This window comes from Ailuropoda melanoleuca, chromosome 10 (assembly GCF_002007445.2).
Source record: "Ailuropoda melanoleuca isolate Jingjing chromosome 10, ASM200744v2, whole genome shotgun sequence".
Lineage (NCBI taxonomy): Eukaryota > Metazoa > Chordata > Mammalia > Carnivora > Ursidae > Ailuropoda > Ailuropoda melanoleuca.
Window position 1 is genome coordinate 51,477,896 of NC_048227.1, and position 20,358 is coordinate 51,498,253.

At 34.2% G+C, this 20,358-nt stretch overlaps 1 protein-coding gene across 3 annotated transcripts in view; it reads right to left on the reverse strand.

Annotated features, from left to right (window-relative positions):
* Positions 1-20,358, reverse strand: part of ASCC3 (activating signal cointegrator 1 complex subunit 3) — a 320,199-nt gene that overhangs the window by 59,001 nt on the left and 240,840 nt on the right. For all 3 annotated transcript variants that reach the window (XM_011228387.3, XM_002921969.4, XM_034670897.1), the window contains exons 35-36: positions 17,784-17,895; positions 17,456-17,590 (exon numbers count right to left, since the gene is read on the reverse strand). In XM_011228387.3, the coding sequence (XP_011226689.1) occupies positions 17,456-17,590; positions 17,784-17,895 (247 nt within the window). The remainder of the gene's footprint in view (positions 1-17,455; positions 17,591-17,783; positions 17,896-20,358) is intronic.

The window sequence follows — 20,358 nt, forward strand, 5'->3', positions numbered from 1 at the left end:
TTTTATAGCATTTCAGTTCTCTGAATTCTGAAATCCGTATGTATTTAGAAATTTTATTTAAAAAGATATTTTAAGTAATCATGACACACAACAAGAACCCACTCTGCTTTTAAGCTCTAGTCTGCTATTATCCACATTACTTTTCCTCTGATTTTAGTTGCTTTCACTGGTTATCTCAATGTCTTACTGATTCTTTCCCCTCTCACTTCTCTTCCTCTTCACTGATTAACAGTAAAAGTAGTTCAAGTTTACAACACTTTCTGTGCTTTCAGTGCAGCAGAGCAATATGCTGCCAGCTAGTCAATGGTTCTGCAAGACGGTCTGTTCATCTGTCAGTAGAAGACACCTGTTTGGCATTTGTCTTACAAATTTGCTGACACTGTTTAATAAATAACAGAAAATACCTACAAAGATGGTATTAAGAACCTAAATCTAATAAGTTAAAGCCCTGTGTATGGAAAATTCTCCTTTGCCAATGGAAATACTTTAAAACTGAGACTATCGTGCTTCTGCCAAAGTGCATTATTCCTCTGAATTACATATAAAATAGTGAATAGAACATAAGAACATGCAGAATTTTATGTATGTGAGGAGCATGACATTTGGAAATCCCTCTTACCTCCTGGTTTTTTGTTTTTTTGTGTTTTCTTTTTTTTTTTTTTTCTTTTAAAGCAAAGTGAGTTCTAACTTTCTGACATCATCACATTTCTGAGACATGCTTATATTCTTTTGGACTGTCGGCTGGAAAACATTGTAGAGTAAGTGGAGTCCTTTTTTAGGAGAATGTAATGTTAAAATAAAATGCATATGGTATGAATACTACTACTGCAATAAAGACCATATCTATGCATTTTATTTGGTAGTAACAACAAAATTTTTCAGAATATATGCAAGCTTGAAAATGGGGCACATCCATTTCTTTGGGTTGAGAAATCAAACGATATGCAGCTTACAATGCATCACTGAAGAAAAATATCTTCTATGCTTCTGCCATATGTATAATGGCTCAGCATAAAAATATTCATTTTAGGGGTGCCTGGGTGGCACAGCGGTTAAGCGTCTGCCTTCGGCTCAGGGCGTGATCCCGGCGTTATGGGATCGAGCCCCACGTCAGGCTCCTCGGCTATGACCCTGCTTCTTCCTCTCTCACTCCCCCTGCTTGTGTTCCCTCTCTCTCTTGCTGTCTCTCCCTCTGTCGAATAAATAAATAAAATCTTTAAAAAAAATATTCATTTTAGTCTTTCTCACAGTGGGAAGACTACAGTTTGCTAAGAATTATTAATCACTAATTAGATCTTTTTCTTGGCAAGACCTTTTCAAAACTATTCAGCTAGTTAGTAAGTGATCCCCTATCATCTGACAAGGCAAGCACGAATATCTCAGTACTAGAATGTACACACAGGGATACGTATGAACAAAGCAAAACAAAAACCATTTGCCTACTGATTCTCTTTTGAAAAACTTCAGTTTATATTTAAGTGGCTGTAAATTATTTATTCCTAAAAGAGAGAGTTTTGGTCTTTTTAGAAAAGTTTTTCAGGTTTTTTTCTGTTTTTTTGCTATCATAAATAATGCTGTGATGAACATCTGTGTACATATATCTTGACAACACACTTGTTTTTTTAGGATAGATTCCTAGAAATGGAATCACAATATTAGGGAGCAGAAAATTCTTAAAGACTATTTTTTTTTAAACTTTAACAGATATTATCAAATTTCTTTCTAGAAAGACTAGGTCAATGAAAACTGTTTATCAGTGTCCTCTTTTCATTTTATCATTGGAGCCATGGTTTTCTTTTTAATTAAAAAATTAAAATATATTATTTCTTATCATAATTGTTAACAAATACGCATACTTCAAAAATTTTATAGAGACATTCATATATTTTATACATTTATGTAGGCAAATCCATCCATTTATTTTTGCAATTTCTTCCTTTATGCTTTTTGTGTTTTTTTCCCTGTATCTAAAATTTTAACATTTTTGGTTTTAATCCTTAATCTGACTGAAGTTTATTCTAAAATATACTATGAAAGTAGAGTCTAACTTGAATATTTTTCCAAAATGTTAAACAATTTGCCCCAAAATACTTGTTGAATAAATCATCCCTTAACCAATGATTTTATGTTTTCTTTTTATTTGGTTAGAGCTTCACACAAATAAATGAGTCTTGACCAGTGGGTGAAAATTGTTCTGGCCTAGCTGGGGAAGGTGGTGTTCTGGCGTATGGATAGGCATGAGCTCCATGGAGGAAGGGGAAGAGCAGATGAAGACTGGAGGCGATTTGCACTCCAACCTACACTGCAGCCAGACTCAGAACAATCTTGTATGGCATAGTAATGAACCTGAATTTATCTTGTAATCTTCATCTTTTGAGTAGAAGAGGTTAATAGTATTTGTCAGATATAGATATGATTTATATAAATTGTAATTCATCAACTACTAGTGCTTGTTATATCAAAATATTAATGAAAACTAGCAATAACAGATGTGAGTGACTAAAGCTCCTAATTCAAAGAATTCAAATATCATACGGTAGGCAATGTATTGAGGCTTTACACACATTACTTTATTTAACCTTCCTTATTTTATAGAGAAGCATGAAGCTTGGACAGATTAAGTGACTAACCTAAGATCACATATTTAGAAAATGGTGGGGTCATGTTTGTGTGACTTTGAAGCCCATATTCTAAATAACTAGACTTTCATCATACTCCAGACATACTAGTACAACTTATACTTTCAAAACAGTTAATATCTAAATATAATTACTTCTTAGACATAGGGCTATTCCCTTCCTAAAGGCAGCGACCATATCTTAATTATCACTCTCCTCTTGTACCTAACATGGTAGGTGCTAAATAAATACTTACTGGCACTGCTGAAGATGTGTGTTTAAGAATGTCTGTAGGATAGTAGTACAGAACACATAAGCTTCCAAAAAGAGAAAATGAAGGACAAGAGAAAGTGCAACCAGTAAGGGAGGCAAAAAAGAACCTGCAGTAGAGGAAGGAAGAGATTTAAAAGGTACAGAGTAACAGAAAGAATGGACATTTATTTCCTCACTGAAAAATAAGATGAGGTAGGGCTTTGTCTATTTGTATATCAAAAATTTTAATTTTTGAAAACCTGTATTTTGGAAATAACTGGATTTGAAATATGGTTCTCCTTCCTCAACTAGATTCAATAATGTAATATTTGCCTACTTATTCAGGAAGAGAAACCACTAAATATCATAGCCCATTTTAGAGTTGGCATTACTAATGAACTAGATTAAATTGACCAGAGCTTTAACTGCAATTGAATGAAGAGAATTTTTCCAGATGAATATATGCCTAATACGACCAATTTGATTTGCCTGATTTTTCTCTCAGCCAGGATCCCAATGGCTTCCTGGCTGTTTTACAGCTTTCTGCTTAGTCCCAAAAGAAAGAAGATTTTTCTGATTAATACAGCTTCCTCATAGATTTCGAGCCCAAGTTCCTAATTCAAAGAAGTGCTAATCCATTTGCAAAGCATCTTAGTGAAGGAGTAATCACCCAGCCATAATCACTATTACAAGTCATAATTACTTTATGAATTCTTTTAATTACTAAGTGGTTTTTAACAACTACAAATAGATGAGCACTCTTAGCAACACAGACATTGGTCTGGAAGCCAGGGTAATGTCTCATTAAAGAATTGTAGGGCTTTTTTATTTGGAGGTAGGATGATGTGGCAGTGGGGAATCATTACTTTTACAGACTTTGTCATACCCCTGTGGTACACTAAAACCCAGAGCCATGGCCTCTAGTAAAATATTAACCTGGAGAGAAAGGAAGAAGGAACAAGGCAGTAGGGGAGCAGGGGCAAGAGAAAACTCAGAAAATGACACTGCCATCAAGGAAACCAACATCTTGCAAATGAAGTTACCATATGTTCTTTTAAAAAAGCAATGATAAAACTCACTAACTACATGGTAGGGTAAGGGCAAAGCTGTACTTGGGATCATAAGAGAAATAAGACTCTGTATTCTTCTATACTCCTCCTAATATTAATAATGAAATAAAAAGTTTCCTAGTGAATCCAATAAGGCCAGCCCTTCTGATAGAGAGAGAGAGACCAACTGTTCGAACCCTTAAAACATATAAAAAAATCTAGAGTATGACAGTTTTGAATGCAAAACAAAAACAAAACACAAATAAGAAACATACACTAAAACACAGCACCAAACAAAAAAAACCCCTACCTTGATCAAGGTAAGATATGTTTGAACATGTATCTTTTACCTTATTAGATCTCACTGTGATGAGTAGGGCAGGTATGACTGCACATTTTTTAATGAATGAGGAAACCGAGATTAAGAAATTAAATGACCTGCCACTTACACAAAGAAGTTAAAATGGCCACGCTGGGATTTGAACCCGTTCCCTAAATGCAAATGCCATATTCATTCCACCACACCATGACCCCTTGGTCTATTAATGGCCTTTGTCCACATTCACAGGTCTTTCCCTACCTCCTCAATTTCAGCTGATGACCTTGCTTCTTAGTTCTAAAAAGTTAGTTTAAAAAAATTAAAGCAAACACAAGGGGATTTCCTCATTATCTTACCCTCTACTAACCTATACCCCAATACTCCATCTTGTCTCCCATTACAATGGATTAATTTGCTCTACTATCTAAGGCCAATTTTTCCACTTATGTGTTAATTCCTATTTCCCTTTTGTTTTCTTAAGACTTTTCTCTCTCCTATAACAGCATTTCTTACCTCACTATAGGATCATTTTTGTCTGCATACAAATATTCTGTATCTTAAATTAAAAAAAGAAATTGATTTTTTATCCTCCCCCCCCAGCTCCAAGTAAGAGTTAGTTATATTTACTGTCTCTACTTTCTAAAAATTCAGTCTCTGAGTTCTTTCAAATAAAATAAGGCTTTTGTCTCCTACCACTCCGCTGAAATTACTCGTTAAAGACATCTAGGATCTTTATCTTTTCAAGTCAAACGAATAATCGTAGCTCTCATCACTCTGTATCAACAATATGTAACTCAGTTAATCACCATCCCGTTCTTGAGAAATTCCGCCCCCCTGCCCCCCAGCTTCCAGGGCCATTCACTCTCCTGGGGGTTTTCTTTCCATTTGTCATCCCTCATTCTCAGTTTTCTTTGCTTACCTACCTTCTCCTCTTTCTCCCCAACCTCAACATGCTAAGTTCCCAGAGCTCAATCCTCAGACCACTTTTCTTTTTTAATTTTAATTCTAGTATAGTTAACATACAATGTAATATTAGTTTCAGGTGTACAATATAGTGATTCAACACTTCCATACATCACCAGGTGCCATCACAAGTGCACTCCTTAATTCCCATCACCTATTTCACCTATCCCCCCACCACCTGCCCTCATCAGTTTGTTCTCTACAGTTAAGAGTCTATTTCTTCGGGGCGCCTGGGTGGCTCAGTTGTTAACCGTCTGCCTCCGGCTCAGGGCGTGATCCCAGCATTACGGGATCGAGCCCCACGTCAGGCTCCTTTGCTGGAAGCCTGTTTCTTCCTCTCCCACTCCCCCTGCTTGTGTTCCTTCTCTCGCTGGCTGTCTCTATCTCTGTCAAGTAAATAAATAAAATCTTTTTAAAAAAAAGAGTCTATTTCTTGGTTTGTCTCCCCCCCTTTGTTTTGTTTCTTATATTTCACATATGAGTGAGATCATATGGTATTTGTCTTTTTGTGACTGACTTATTTTGCTTAGCATTATACTCTCTAGCTCCACAGACTTCTTTTCAATACTCATTCCAACCAGATAATCTCACCCAACCTCAGGACTGAAATTTTGAATACCATCCATATGCCAATTACCAACACCCCTCCCCCAAGTAAACAAAGACCCTGCCTTTCTTACCCCATCTTCCCCACCTCAGTAAATGGTATTCTCTTTACCAAGTTGTTCAGGCCAGAAACCTAGCATTGTCTTTATTTCCTCTGTTTACATATAATTAACCCATCAATTCCTGTTGGTTCTATTTTCAAAACATCCTGAGTCTAACTACTACTCATCATCATTTCAACTTCCGATCATTCTATCCAAGCCATTTTCTCTCATCTTGACTTTCTGTAACAATCATTTCTCTACTATGGAGCCAGAGTGGTCTTTTCAGAACAAATAATAGCATATCACTCTTTTGATCAAAACCCCTCCAATGGCTTCTCTAAACACTTAGAGGATAAAATCCAAAACTCCTTAGCCAGACTACGATGACCTAGCCTCTGCATACCATGACCTCCCAGTGCTTGTTCTGCTCTAACCACACTGGCTTTCCTGCTATTCTCTGAATCTGACCGGTAATTCCTACTTGATGGCTTTTGCATATCTCTTCCTTCTACTTAGAATTTCTTCTCTGAGGCTTTCTCATGAGTCGGTTGCTCATGTCCTTCAGTTCCCTGTTCAGATATATCCTCAGAAAAGCTCTCTTTAACTGTCCTATCTAGAACAGTCTCCTCTAGTTACCTATGGTCACTTTCCTGATTTTTACAAAATGTCATTTATATTCACTTTGTTATATTACATGTTTATTTACTTGTTTGTTTACCAGCCCCACTATGAATGTAAGGTTCATGAGCACTGGAACTTCAGCAGCCTGGTCTGCTGCTGTATTCTCCACGCCTGGAGCATACTCTGTATGTAATAAATATTATTATTAAATATAATAATAGTTTCCGTTTACTGAGTTTACTGTAAATGAGCAAAGGACTGCTCTGTGCTTTACCTATATTAACTAATTTAATCTTCCCAGTAACTCCACGAGGTGCTTATACTGGTGATATCACAAAAATCACAGTTATGAATCATTCTGTACTTGTACTATTGGCTGTTCCCTTTAAAACAGGACTATGAAAATAACCACTCATAAGGATTAATGGACAAGAAACTGTTTTGTGAGAAAACAATCAGAAGATATACATCTATATGAAGACTAAATAATGGCTAAATATATGAGGACTAGTGGTGGTCTGATAATCAATAAGTGGGTGGACAATATTATTTATTAAGTATAAGGAAATACAGCCAAATAACAAATTAAGAAAGGATAATTGTACTGTTTTCATTAAAAGCCCCCAAACTTATAAAGTAGCATTATTTGTACAATAAGATTCAATAAACCAGGGAGACGGCTATATATAATTACGTTTTAAAACACATATTAAGATACACTTTAATATACTTTACAATAGAGAATTCACAAAAGTTTGGTCCCAAAATGTTAACACAGTTTTAAAAAATATACGTTTTTAAGCACATAGTGATTCTGTTGTTCTTCTACATTATTACATAAAGAAAAAGCCTGGCATGTTAATTAATCTAAAAGGCTATTATGTCCCTCAGCACCGAGGAGTATGTCTATGGTAATTTTTTACTTTTAATATTCCATGTTTCTAAAATAATGTAATATTGTAGACTCCACTTACACCAATTGGGGGTTGGAAAAGAAACTAGGATGTTTAGTTTTTCTTTTGCTCTATTATGCGGAAGTGATACTGAAATACACTGAGTTGACTTTAAGTACTGGGAATAATCACAATTATTTACCCACTTGGCAGCTCTGTGAGAACAAAAGGCAGGATGATATATTTTTAGCTTAAAGAATGTTTTTGCATTTTTTGTATTTGGAAGATACTTAGGACAGGAACCACGAGCCTTTTGGAAAATTTCTAATCATTATTAATTGAGGAAGGAGCTAGCACTGATTTCTCAACTGTTCCACTTGTTGGATCAAAAGGACCTTAACAATAATTTCAGAGAGCTTAACTTTATTGGGATACTATCAGAAAGATTTTGAGCAGAAACAAATTTCTGGCATATGAAAACTGCATTTTAAAATATTTCATCCAATGCTAAAGTTTTCATTTATTTTCTACTTATTTTTAAAGTTTAAACGAAGCTCTACAAACTCAGAATGAAGTGACAAATGGCTAGAATTTATGGAAGCAATTTTATTCCAGTAATATCATAATCTTTGGTGTTCTTTTTATTTCCCAATGTGATGGTATGTGTATCAATAATTTTTAAAAAAGATTTTATTTATCTATTTAACAGAGAGAGTGCGTGAGCACAAGCAGGGGGAGTGGCAAGCAGAGGGAGAAGCAGGCTCCCCACTGAGCAAGGAGCCCGATGTGGGACTCTATCCCAGCACCCTGGGATCATGACCTGAGCTGAAGGCAGAAGCTGAACTGACTGAGCCACCCAGGCATTCCAATAATTCTTTTTTTTTTTTTTAAATTAAAGACTTATTTAATTATTTTGGGGGGAGAGAGAGAGAGAGTGCACGCAAGCGCAGAGGGGCGAGGGGGAGAGGGAGAGAGAGAATCTCCAGCAGGCTCCTTGCTGAGTGGAGCCTGATGCGGGGCTCACCCTGAGATTATGGTCTGAGCCAAAATCAAGAGTTGGATGCTTAACTGATTGAGCCACCCAGGTGTCCCTCTATTGACAATTCTAAATAGTATGATATCTGATATCATTAAGTTAAGCAGAGACACCAATGATAAAATATTTTCAAAACTAAATTAATGATGACTTCCTCTGCCAAATGATTCGTGATAGGGCTCCCTGAAAAGTAAACTACCTTGGAGTTTTAGAAACATAATTTATATGACACCATCCAAGATTATACTAATTAAAAAACGTCTAAATGTAGACTCCTTTTGCAAATACTTATATGACCCCCAGGACTTACACACCTCCTGCCTATAGGCCAGGCTGTAACTCTGACTTTTTGGGGAGAGCAATGTCAGCAACTCTTCTGCTGTGAATGCCATAAGTAGGACTAGACACTTCTCATGCATAGGCAAAGCTATATTAAGCAGCAACAACTAAGAAGCAGGTATTCAGCACAAGCCTATCCCTTGTTTTTATTAGGATCTTTGGCTTCCAGGAGAAATCTCCTTAAAAGATATGGGTCTTCTATTTCTTTGGTATTCCCCACGGTACACTGAGTATTGGATAGAACACTTAGAAAATCTTAATAAATGTTGACAAGCCAAAAGTATTTTTTATAGATAGCTTAGGCTGAGAAGGTTAATGGCTTATTTTATGTACCTCATGCTTTGTAAGTTTAAATAAAGGGGCAAAATAAGATGCAAGAGGAGGAAAAAGAAAAGTATAAAACGGCAAAGGGAGACAAAAGACATTTAAAAGTTTGCCGGGAGATCTGAATTCTAATTCCAACTTTGTCCTTTCCCTACTGAGAGTTGAGTTTTTATATTATTTTTCCATACTGATTGTGTCATCTTGGGCAAGAATGGGTCTTTGTTCTTCAAAAAAAATGAGACATTAAACTAGGTGATAAAGAAAGAAATATCAAAGCTATTTATATTTTGATATCTAAAATCATTTCTTAATTAGCGACTTTACTTAATCACAAACGATTAGGTTCCTAATAATTGCTAGTTGTCATTCTGTGGGATATTTTTGGAAACCCCCCCCAAAATCAAAAATTTAAAACAGGACAAATTTCACGTAACATCATAAAACGTTTTATGCTCAGCAGAACACAATCAGCTTAAAAATCTTGAAGTAATCTACTGAAGCACAACAAATATATCTGAGACTGAGGTCTTTTACCAGGAAAATATCTCACTTTTCTCTGTGCTGAGGAGAGCTTATATGTACAGAAAGCTAGGAAGAAGCTGAGAAATAATGGAGAAGAGGGAAAGTCTCAAGGGAAAGAGACCAAGAGAAGTAGAAAGATAACTTTTTTTTTCAAGACATTTGCCATCTGTGCCTCTCTAAAAGATGCCAGGCAGCTCCCCAGCCTGAGGGTTAGGGAAGCTCTTCTCACAAACCCTGGAAGATATCCCATTAGGTTTCCCCACCAGGAAGATAAAGAGTAGCAGATGGGAGCCTGCAATTGTCAGGAGGTTATTTGGAAATGGAAGGCCACGAAGTTGGTGGTGTTCACTGTTACTCAGTTAACCTCTCCTTCCTTTCATTCTTCCTTTAATGAACTCTTTAATTTTACATGCTGGGTCCCCTACTGATACTATTCACATATGGCTTGTCCTTTTTATTTGTTTTGTTTTAAATTTCTCTCTTTTTAAAACAATACTGCTTATTTTTCCAATCTCATGTTTGAGAAAGATATATTTGCAATTTTCTACCGAAAGATTTGTAGTTGGGTCCAAATAGGACAAAATTCAGGCATTAAAAATGCTCTATTACTGAAAATGTTCTATATATGGGCAGAGCAAAGAATCTGTATGCTTTTAAAGAAAGCAGTATAGAGAACTGCCAAACCTGGAAATTTATTGACATATAAAAATCTTATTGCTCTGGTACTCTTCTAAATTTGGAATGGTTCTATTTTATATTAACATATGAAACCAATACTTTTAGTTAATATCCGACGCTCTGTGAAAAAGTAAGAATTTCACAACTTTTCAGATTGGATATTTGATATATAATCTCATGTTTCTGTGTAGTCACAAGAACCATAACAACTAAGAATATCTTTTAAAAATATTTATTGAAAATTCTAGAGACAGAATACATTTGGGGCATATTCTGCTTTCTTTCAAAGCTATTAATACAATAGCAATCATATTCGTAAATCTGTTCAAATAAATTTTCCCTAACTTTGAAATCTTTTCATTTCTATTATGGTTCTAAAATAGGTTACCTTCTAAAAGTTCACTGAACATATCAAATCATGATCCTTGTTTGCCATGACGACAGGCACTTTCTACTCTAGACGTGGGTTTTAGTGCCAACATCATTAAGAGATTCTTTAAATTACTTTTTAAATGTCCTTTTCCCTCAGGATTTTCACTTATATCTAATTAGACTACTTACTCCATGCCATGTAATCCCTGTTGCCAAAACTGCTAAATGCTTCAATAAGTAGGAGGAGGGCATCAATGGAGCAAGACAGATGTAATGTCACTGGTTAACAATAGAAGTGTGAAGCAGCTGCCTTAATTATGAAGCTTATTAATTCATGGTGTTAAAAAAAAACTTGGCAAGAGTTCTTATAAAATAGCTAAACTTTCCAAATAGCATCATATTGTTTAAAACTTAAAATACATGCTTTTAATAAGAAATATTGCAATAATTATTTTGTCACAGTAATTAACATCTGTATTTAACATCTATAATTATAAGTTACAAGGTCACACATAATTTAAAAGTAATTCTGCTTTTTTAATTAACTTTTTAAAAGTATATACGCTTATACTTCCATGCTTTAAAAATTTTTTACGGTTGGAATTAAAACACTGGATAATGATAAATTATGTCTCGGAGAGGAAGTAAAGTATAGAGAAGGAATTCTAAAGAACTACTCTCTACGAACCTGGAAAAACGTAACCTCATTAAATTTCAATTTCATGATCTGTATATTAATGCACTGTTTGATGATTACAAATGATGTATCTAAAATGCCTGACATGTAGTAGGTGCTCAGTAAAAGATAGCATTATTTTTTAATGGATGTATTGGAAAGACAAAATTTAAATAAATGGGTTGCTATTACAGAGTAAGATCAGTGAACAGAAATAGTTTCAGTACAATCTTTGGCCGTACAGTTTTTAACTCTCATTTAAAGGCAATGACATCTGAAGATGTAAGCTAGAAACAGCTTCAATTTTTTTTTTAAAGATTTTTTTAAAAAATTTATTTATGTGACAGAGAGACAGCCAGGGAGAGAGGGAACACAGCAGGGGAGTGGGAGAGGAAGAAGCAGGCTTCCAGCGGAGGAGCCCGACGTGGGACTCGATCCCAGAACGCAGGGATCACGCCCTGAGCCGAAGGCAGACGCCCAACGACTGCACTACCCAGGTGCCCCCAACAGTTCAATTTCTTAGGAAGAAGACGAATGAGTAGAAACATAAGTCTCAAAAGAGGTGTTACTAAAAAAAAAAAAAATAGTGGAAGTGTATTTTCTTTTTCAGTGTTGACCGAAATAAAAATTTATATATAATGGAGTAATAACCAACAAGATTTAGTTCCTGGAAGTTTAACACACTGCCACATTAAAAACAAACAAACAAAACTCCTCATATTACTTGGAGGGATTCCAAGTATCTAGTGGGCCAAGAGAAAACTCATGTAGATGCCACAGAGGTCTAATCCTAATCCCACCTTCCCTGGACTGTAAAGGAACGATCACCATCTACCCCACTATGTAGGGCAGGCACAGTTCCACCTTGTCTTTTAGTTCTTCCAGAGTTTTATCATTAATAAATTCATTCCAGCCCTTTCTGAATCTATGTATTTGGCATGCGTATGTGTGTGTGTATGTACACACTCTCTCTCCCTCTCTCTCGTAATTTTGTCAGTAATGTTCACTATTGTATCATCTGCCCCTACAATGAGCCTCACACATTATAGGTACAAAATATTTTTTTCAAGAATCAGTGTATGGTCTGTGGGTAGAAATATGACTGTTAGAATTTAATATAGACCAATGTAGAGAGTAACATATTAAGGATAAAATATATAAATTGTACATCATTTTATGCTTAAGATATTTCTTTTTCTTTTTTAAAGATATTTATTTCTTAAGAGAATTTCACTTAGCTTAGCTCCTTACTATTGGGAAGAGCTTAGTTTTCAGCTTTAAACTCAGAAATTTCCTGTTTGTCCATCCTTTGGTCAAACGGATGATTACTGTCAATATAATATCATTCTGCAAAATACCAGTCTGACCCCAACCATCCTACTGATAGAAGAAAAAGAACAGAATTCAGAAGACAGGGTATACATGAACTTAATGTATGGGTTTTTTTTTTTTTTAATCAAACCTGACAATCTTCTTTGAACACTGGAAGAGGAAGTCTATAGTGCCAAAAACACTGTACAAGGAAGCATGTCAGGAAATGACCTGATTAAATGCTTTCTCTTCTATTTTTGAAAGAAAATACAGAGTCTGGTAAATATTATAATGGCAATAAAATTGCATCCTTAAAAAGAAATTCAGAAAAGCTGACAGTGATATACAAAATGACCAAATAAAGACTAGGAATTCTAATTCATTTAAGTAAAGGAAAAACAACTCTATTGCTAACTATGAGATTCTCTTCTCTAAAGCAAAAAAGGTCTACAGACAGTTATGAGTTATCAGTTATGAATACGTAAAATCAAGAGATCATTTGAAAATATGATGTTAAATGAAGAGAAATAATACATTTATGTATTTTTAAATGCCTGGTGAAAATGAATCAATGTCTTAATATTCTTTTTCCTTCTATGATTGGTTACCTTCTAGTTTTTTTTTTCTCTCTGTGCCAAGTATAATCAATCACACTGCAACATAGAGAACCTCAAAGAAAATCTAAATGAACACACTTTCTATATTATCATTAATACCAAAGGAAAGAAAAAAAAAGTTAAATACAATATGTAACCTAAAATAAAATGAGAAAACGTCATTCACTGCCAAAATTACACTGATTCAAGTATTAGAGTAAGTTCAAAGTAATACTCAAGAGGATAGAAGTGATCTCAGGAATATCAGATGTCTTTAAAAAATATATATAGTAATAGGGGCGCCTGGGTGGCACAGCGGTTAAGCGTCTGCCTTCGGCTCAGGGCGTGATCCCAGTGTTCTGGGATCGAGGCCCACATCAGGCTCCTCCGCTATGAGCCTGCTTCTTCCTCTCCCACTCCCCCTGCTTGTGTTCCCTCTCTCGCTGGCTGTCTCTATCTCTGTCGAATAAATAAAATCTTTAAAAAAAAATAGTAATAAAAAGTTTAAAGATGACTTTAGAAACATCAATGACTATATTTATAAAAGGAGATGCTGGTAGTGAATGAGTTCTAATACTGAATTTTTCAAAAGTATAATGTGACATTATTAAGCATTATAATAACAAAAACAGTAATAATGAAGATAGGCCTTTGAAACTAACGACAGTCCTACTGATTTTCTTTGCCCTGTTGTGTTTATCATCCTGTTCTCCATAGCTCCTGTCTGACTGCTTTTTTCTCCTGTTTCAAAACCACAAGGAGATTAATATCCATTCTTGGAGGTGAGAGTAAAGATAATGAGGCTATGTGAGTCATTTCGAATTTTTTAGTGTGGTAACAGAAAACTTAAAAAAAATACTTTTCAACAACCAAATGAATTCTAGAAATTGCACTGTAATTACCTCAAATCCAATCTTGCTTTACTTTTCAATATTTGTTTGTTACTTACACATGTTCTCTAGTGAATGGAAAGTAAATCCTACACAAGAAATTAACAAAACAGTGATACCTGCAGATCTCCTTGTCAATGTGAGACCTACAATTCTAATGCCACAATATCCTCATTCAAAAATTAGTATCGCTAAGATATTACAGACTTAGATGCTATCTAGCACAGGCTGAGTTTCCGGCACTAAACACCATAGGATGAAGAGATGACATCATTGTTGCTGTGGAAATTATTAAGGGGTACCGCAAACAATATCTATATAAATATACTGTTGAGTTTATCTTACATGAATTTGCAGATGATTTGTTTTGTTAATTTCACAAGAATTGACTTTATTTTAATAAAAATAAACCATGAAATGAGTGTCACTGGTTTTAGGCAGTGTAATGGTGGGAAGAAACAGGCTGCTGAAAGGATGTGGACAGACCTCTTGTTCTAATCAATGCCTTTTCAGAGAAGACTGAATAGGATAACAGTTTAATTCTCTTGCTACTAGATATATTTTTGGGTCTTTTTTAGTGGGGTGGAGGGGGATACAGAGTGTAATAGGCATATGGTTTTCATAAACCTTTACAAACCATTTGCATCCAGTCTTTTTTTTTTCCTTCATGGATTGGAAGGACAAATATTGCTAAAATGTTTATACTACCCAAAGCAATCTACATATTTAATGCAACCTCTACCAAAACAGCACCAGCATTTTCCACACAACTAAAACAAACAATCCTAAAATTTGTGTGGAACCACAAAAGACCCAGAATAGCCAAAGCTATAGCCAAAGCTAATCTTGAAAGAAAAAACCAAAGCAGTAGGCATCACAATCCCAGACTTCAAGCTGTATTACAAAGCTGTAATAATCAACACAGTATGGTACTGGCACAAAAACAGACACATAGATCAATGGAACAGAGATCAATGGAACAGAATAGAAAATCTAGAAATGGGCTCATAACTCTACGATCAACTAATCTTAGACAAAGCAGGAAAAGAATATCCAATGGAAAAAAGATAGTCTTGTCAACAAATGGTGTTGGGAAAACTAGACAGCCACATGCCGAAGAATGAAACTGGATCATTTTTTTTACACCATACACAAAAGTAAATTAAAAATGGATGAAAGTCCTAAATGTGACACAAGAAACCATCAAAATTCTAGAGGAGAACACAGGCAGCAACCTCTCTGACATTAGCCAAAGCAACTTCTTACTAGACACATTTCCAGAGGCAAGGGAAACAAAAGCAAAAATGAACTACTGGGACTTCATCAAGATAAAAAATTTCTGCACAAAAAAAAAAAAAAAAGAAAAAAAAGAAAGAAAGAAAAAAAAGAAAGAAAGAAAAAAAAAAAGGAAAAAACAACAACAACTCTGCACAGCAAAGGAAACAATCAACAAAACTAAAGTCAACCTATGGAATGGAAGATTGCAAATGACATTTCTGATAAAGGGCTAGTATCCAAAATGTGCATCCAGTCTTAACACGTATTTCCTACCTCAATATCTTCCACTTCAGTGTGTATGTGTGTGTGTCTGTGTGTGTGTGTGTCTGTGTGTGTGTCTGTGTGTGACATGAGAGACAGCACAGGACAGTAGTTAAGAACCCATACTTGGGCTACTAGACTGCAAAGTACTCACTTGCTGTGCAACTTTAGAGAGGTTAGTTAACCTGTAAAATGGGAATAATAATGGGATGTTATCAATATAAAACGAATGGTTATTGTTAGGATTAAATGAATTTATTGATGTAAAGTTCCTAGAATAGTACTTAACAGATGAAAAGTGTTCAAAGGTGTTAGCTCTTATTACGTGTGTTTCCAAGGTAGACATATACTTTTAAATATTAGATTAGATAAATATATCAAGGTAGGTAAATATGAAAGGAAAATTATATTCTTAAATCTAACAGATACTAGTTTAAAATACTTGCCCAAATTAACTAACCATGATTTTACTGTCTTCTACCCAGATAAATCCTGTTTTTATGACTTTCCAACTAGGAAATAATAAAAACCTCATTCTAGGGATCTAAAAACAATTTTTATTCTTTATATTCTTACTTCAGAAATGAATTTTTAATTTTATAAAAAATTTTTTGATAGCTGCCTCATATACTTTAATTCTCTATTCTTTTCTACAGAGCATATAACAGAAAACTGATGAATACAGGATCCATCCATCCATCAATTCATTAATAAATTATTTTCTGACTCACTACAATGTACTTGGCCCTATATTGCACACAAAATCTACACACTAGCTTCTCAAAGGAAAAACACTGAAAAATTGGAAACTGTGAAAGGGATATTGAAGCCAATTGAGAATGATAAGCAAAAGAGGTAAGAAAAAAGCTAATAAGTGAACTACCTCAGAATCAGTGAATGTATAAGAGGACCTTAAAGACATTATACAGTCCAATGGTTCTTACATCTTTAAAATATTATCAATTACCTGAGAGGTAATATAACATATTGTATTCATTTATAACATTTATCTTGACTAATGTGCTAACAAAGTTTTGTGGGAAATTATATTTAAACTCAACAAAGACAGAATACGCTGAAAGGAAACTGGAGAAAATACTCCTAATAGTAATTTTAACTTCAGTATAAAATTTAGTTCTTATCTTCTTGGTCAAAAAACAAAGCTAAACACAGTTTAGTTGTTTTTTTTTTTTTGGTTGTTGTTTTGTTTTGTTTTTAACCATGAAATAAATCTGGTTATATTTTTATTTTGGAAGGGGGAAAGAGGAGGGAGTTGAACAGTTTTTTTGGCATTAGTTGATTCTAAAAGATCTTAATTGTGTGTCTTTATGTAAAGAAACTTCAGGAACATCACAGATTCAGCAAGAGTGACTTAAAAGAAGCAGTAAGAAAGTTTTCAATTTCAAAAGCAAGCATATTATATACAAATATATAATTCATTTTTATATATAAAAACCCATCCTCAGTAACTTTGTAAAGTTATTATATTGAAAGACAGGGTGATAATCTGGCTGCTGAGGATAGCCCAGTTTATACCTATTATCCTGACTTACATATTAACAGTGACCCATCCATTCTCAGAAGTACCCAAGTTTGGATAGTAAATTATATGGGAAACTTGGTCCAAATATGTTGCTCTGTAGTGATCTTGTTTGACAGCGGAAAGGCTTTATAAACAGTTTCTGCCAAATTTCTAGAGTCACTGGCTGGCAGCAATTTAAGACCCAAAGTAAAAGAGAAGGTATGAAATATATAAGATATAATCTCTTTATATTAAAAAGCAATGCAATAATGTCATGAAACTCACGCTCAAAATGGAAAGCAATTCTTCAGTACCACATTCAGGTTTCAAGCGCTCCTTGAACATTTTAACTGTTTGGTGCTTCAAATAGTAGTAAGAAGCAATTCGGCCATATGTCAGAGGTTCAATGCTCCGATTATCCTATTTCAAAAAGAAAGATGAGAAGATAAAAAGTACAATAGAAGCACACGCATTCATAAAATTGGTAGTTCTTACTGCAGGTTGCTATTGCAACAATTTTGTTAAAATTTTTGGTATTATCGTTAGAACAAAAGCCCTACTGTTAAAAAGCTGGGCAATCTTTTCCCTTAGAATGTATATGACTGAGTCATACCTCTCCAATTTCAATACAGTAGGAATGTTCCAATTCAACCAGAGACTTCTCAACCAGACTGGACAGAAATTTGTTCACAGAATCATGGCTCACATCACTCAAATTGTAGTAGCTAGAAAAGAAGCAAGGTCATTATTTGTTTCAAGATAGTTTCTACTAAAATTAGCATTTCAATTTTTTATCATTCTATTTTTTTTCAGAATTTCAAAGAACTACACTTATGGCAAATCAAAGAAGTAAAACAACTGCCAACTGCCACTTTCATTGTACAAATCAAAATTCCCATACTAAGATTTGTGGACACCAATGAACAATGATAATATGTTAAAATATGTAAGATAAGCAGATAAAATTCAGCATTACATTAGAAAGATACTAACTTTCTAGTGTTAAAACTGGCATTACTTCACTTTGTACATCTACAGCAAATTAAACTTATACACTAGATTTAGAAACAGAAGAATATTATATATAAATATAAATATGTAATTCCCTTTTACATATAAAAACCCATCCTCAATAACTTTATAAAGCTCAAAGAACTATAGATTTGGGTAGCAGATGAATTCTTTTAGGAGATTTTGTCATTTATTGTTCTCCAAATGCTTAATAACTACATGCCACCCTCAATATTGGAAGAGACATCACCAAGCTAACAATAAAGTATTTGAACTAAGCTTCTATATACAAAAAACACATAGGTTCAGCTCTGTATATTTTCCGAGTAAAAGGCTGAGGGACATGCAATTCACCTGAATGCTCTTCCCTCTAAGTCCAAAAGTTTCTTGTCAAATATCTAAGATCGCTAGGAATCTGTGCCTGGGAACCGATTCACAGGGTGACAGAATGCCCCCATGTAACCCCAGATCTCTAATTCCTGGAGGTGAATCCTGTATCTTGGTCAGCATAAAGAATTATATGTCCTATCTCCATCCAAATCCAGTAACAGGAGGAACAGACTCATCATTAAACCCCAGCACAAGGGTTATACTTCTGCACAGGACTAGAAAGGAGGTATTCATAGTCTGGGAAGAAAGTGTTAACAATCTCAAATGGGAGAGGCCTAAAGGAAACCATAACCAGCCAAGTATGGTGATTTTTTTTCTTTCTTCAAAGGGAAAGATCTGGGGTCAGTATACTGTAAAAATTTACTTAAAAATACATGAAGCAGGGCTTAAATGATGGCATGATATACTTTCAATAGAAAGAGAAGTTTGCACAAATGGCTAGATATACCGATATGAGAGACTCCACTGAGTAAGTATTAGGGACTCGTCTGTATTCTAAAATTTTAGCATGGCTGTTTTTGCATAAGTGCACACAATGCTTGGTACACCAAAACCAAAACCAAAGTATAAAGAGCACATTTTTAAAATATTGAAAAAAAAAAAAGAAGAGACTATTTACTTGGGAAAATAACTGTAAATCATAATTATATGCTGAAGATTTTAATTTTCACAAAAGAGAAATAGTTACTTTCAATCTTAATCTGCAGAGAAATTATTGCCTTTCCTAGAAAAGTTCTTGTCACAGACCAAAATAAAGCAATATTTATCAACGAAAAAAATAAGTATTGAAACCAGCGCTGTTGTTAATTTAAACAAAATGTACAAACTTTTATCTAACCAGGCATATAAAGTGAAAAACCAGCATTAGAAACCATTAGAAAATATTTCCTTTATCCTGAAAAATGACTAAAAGAAGTATTAGTTAGAATAGTGTATTCTGCTGTGGAAGGTGAAAATAAAAATTCTGGACATTCAATGCCCCATCAGAGAGCTCTCTAAAGCCATTCTAAATTATTAGTAATACTTGTTGTCTTTCAGTTTTTTCTAAGAAATGGAATTTATCAGCTAAACTTTCTACAACAGAAGTGTTTGTATTTCACATTCTTTTGATTTGCTAAATCTATAAATTTTCCAACACTATTTTCAGCTGTCTGGATTTATATATAGTTGATAAAATTATTTCTAAATTAAAAAAAAAAAACCCAGTGAGAATATGCCCAGGAACTGAATAAGTAGTACAATTTCTAGAACAAGAATCAAATAATTAAACAATTAAAATAACAGAAGGAAGCTATTATGAAAATAATATTACCATGAAAAAGAAAACATTAAAAATACCATTTTTGTCTAAAAATTTACTAGCCCATTCGAAAACAAAAAATCTCACGGACTTTTTTCCTAATGATTACCATAAGCCCTTACTCTATAAATACAACTGAATGACAATTTTATCATTTTTTACTTTAGCAAATTTAGTATACTTATAAATAATATTTAAAACCATCTATGATAAAAACTTTCCTTTAAAAATCATAAATTTTTAAAGTATTTTAGCCACTGCTTTATGTATTTACAAGGTATATTCTGATGGGCTAATACTCTTTCTATCTAATGTTTGTCCAAGTTTATTGGGAAGTTTTTAGGACTAGTTTGTAACTTTTATTCAGATAAAGTATAGTCAGGGTAAACATTTCTTTAACATTTAAAGTTGGAAAAAATGAAAAAACTACAATTAAAATTATACCTCTGAGATTACAACAAATTATTTGATGACTACATTATACATA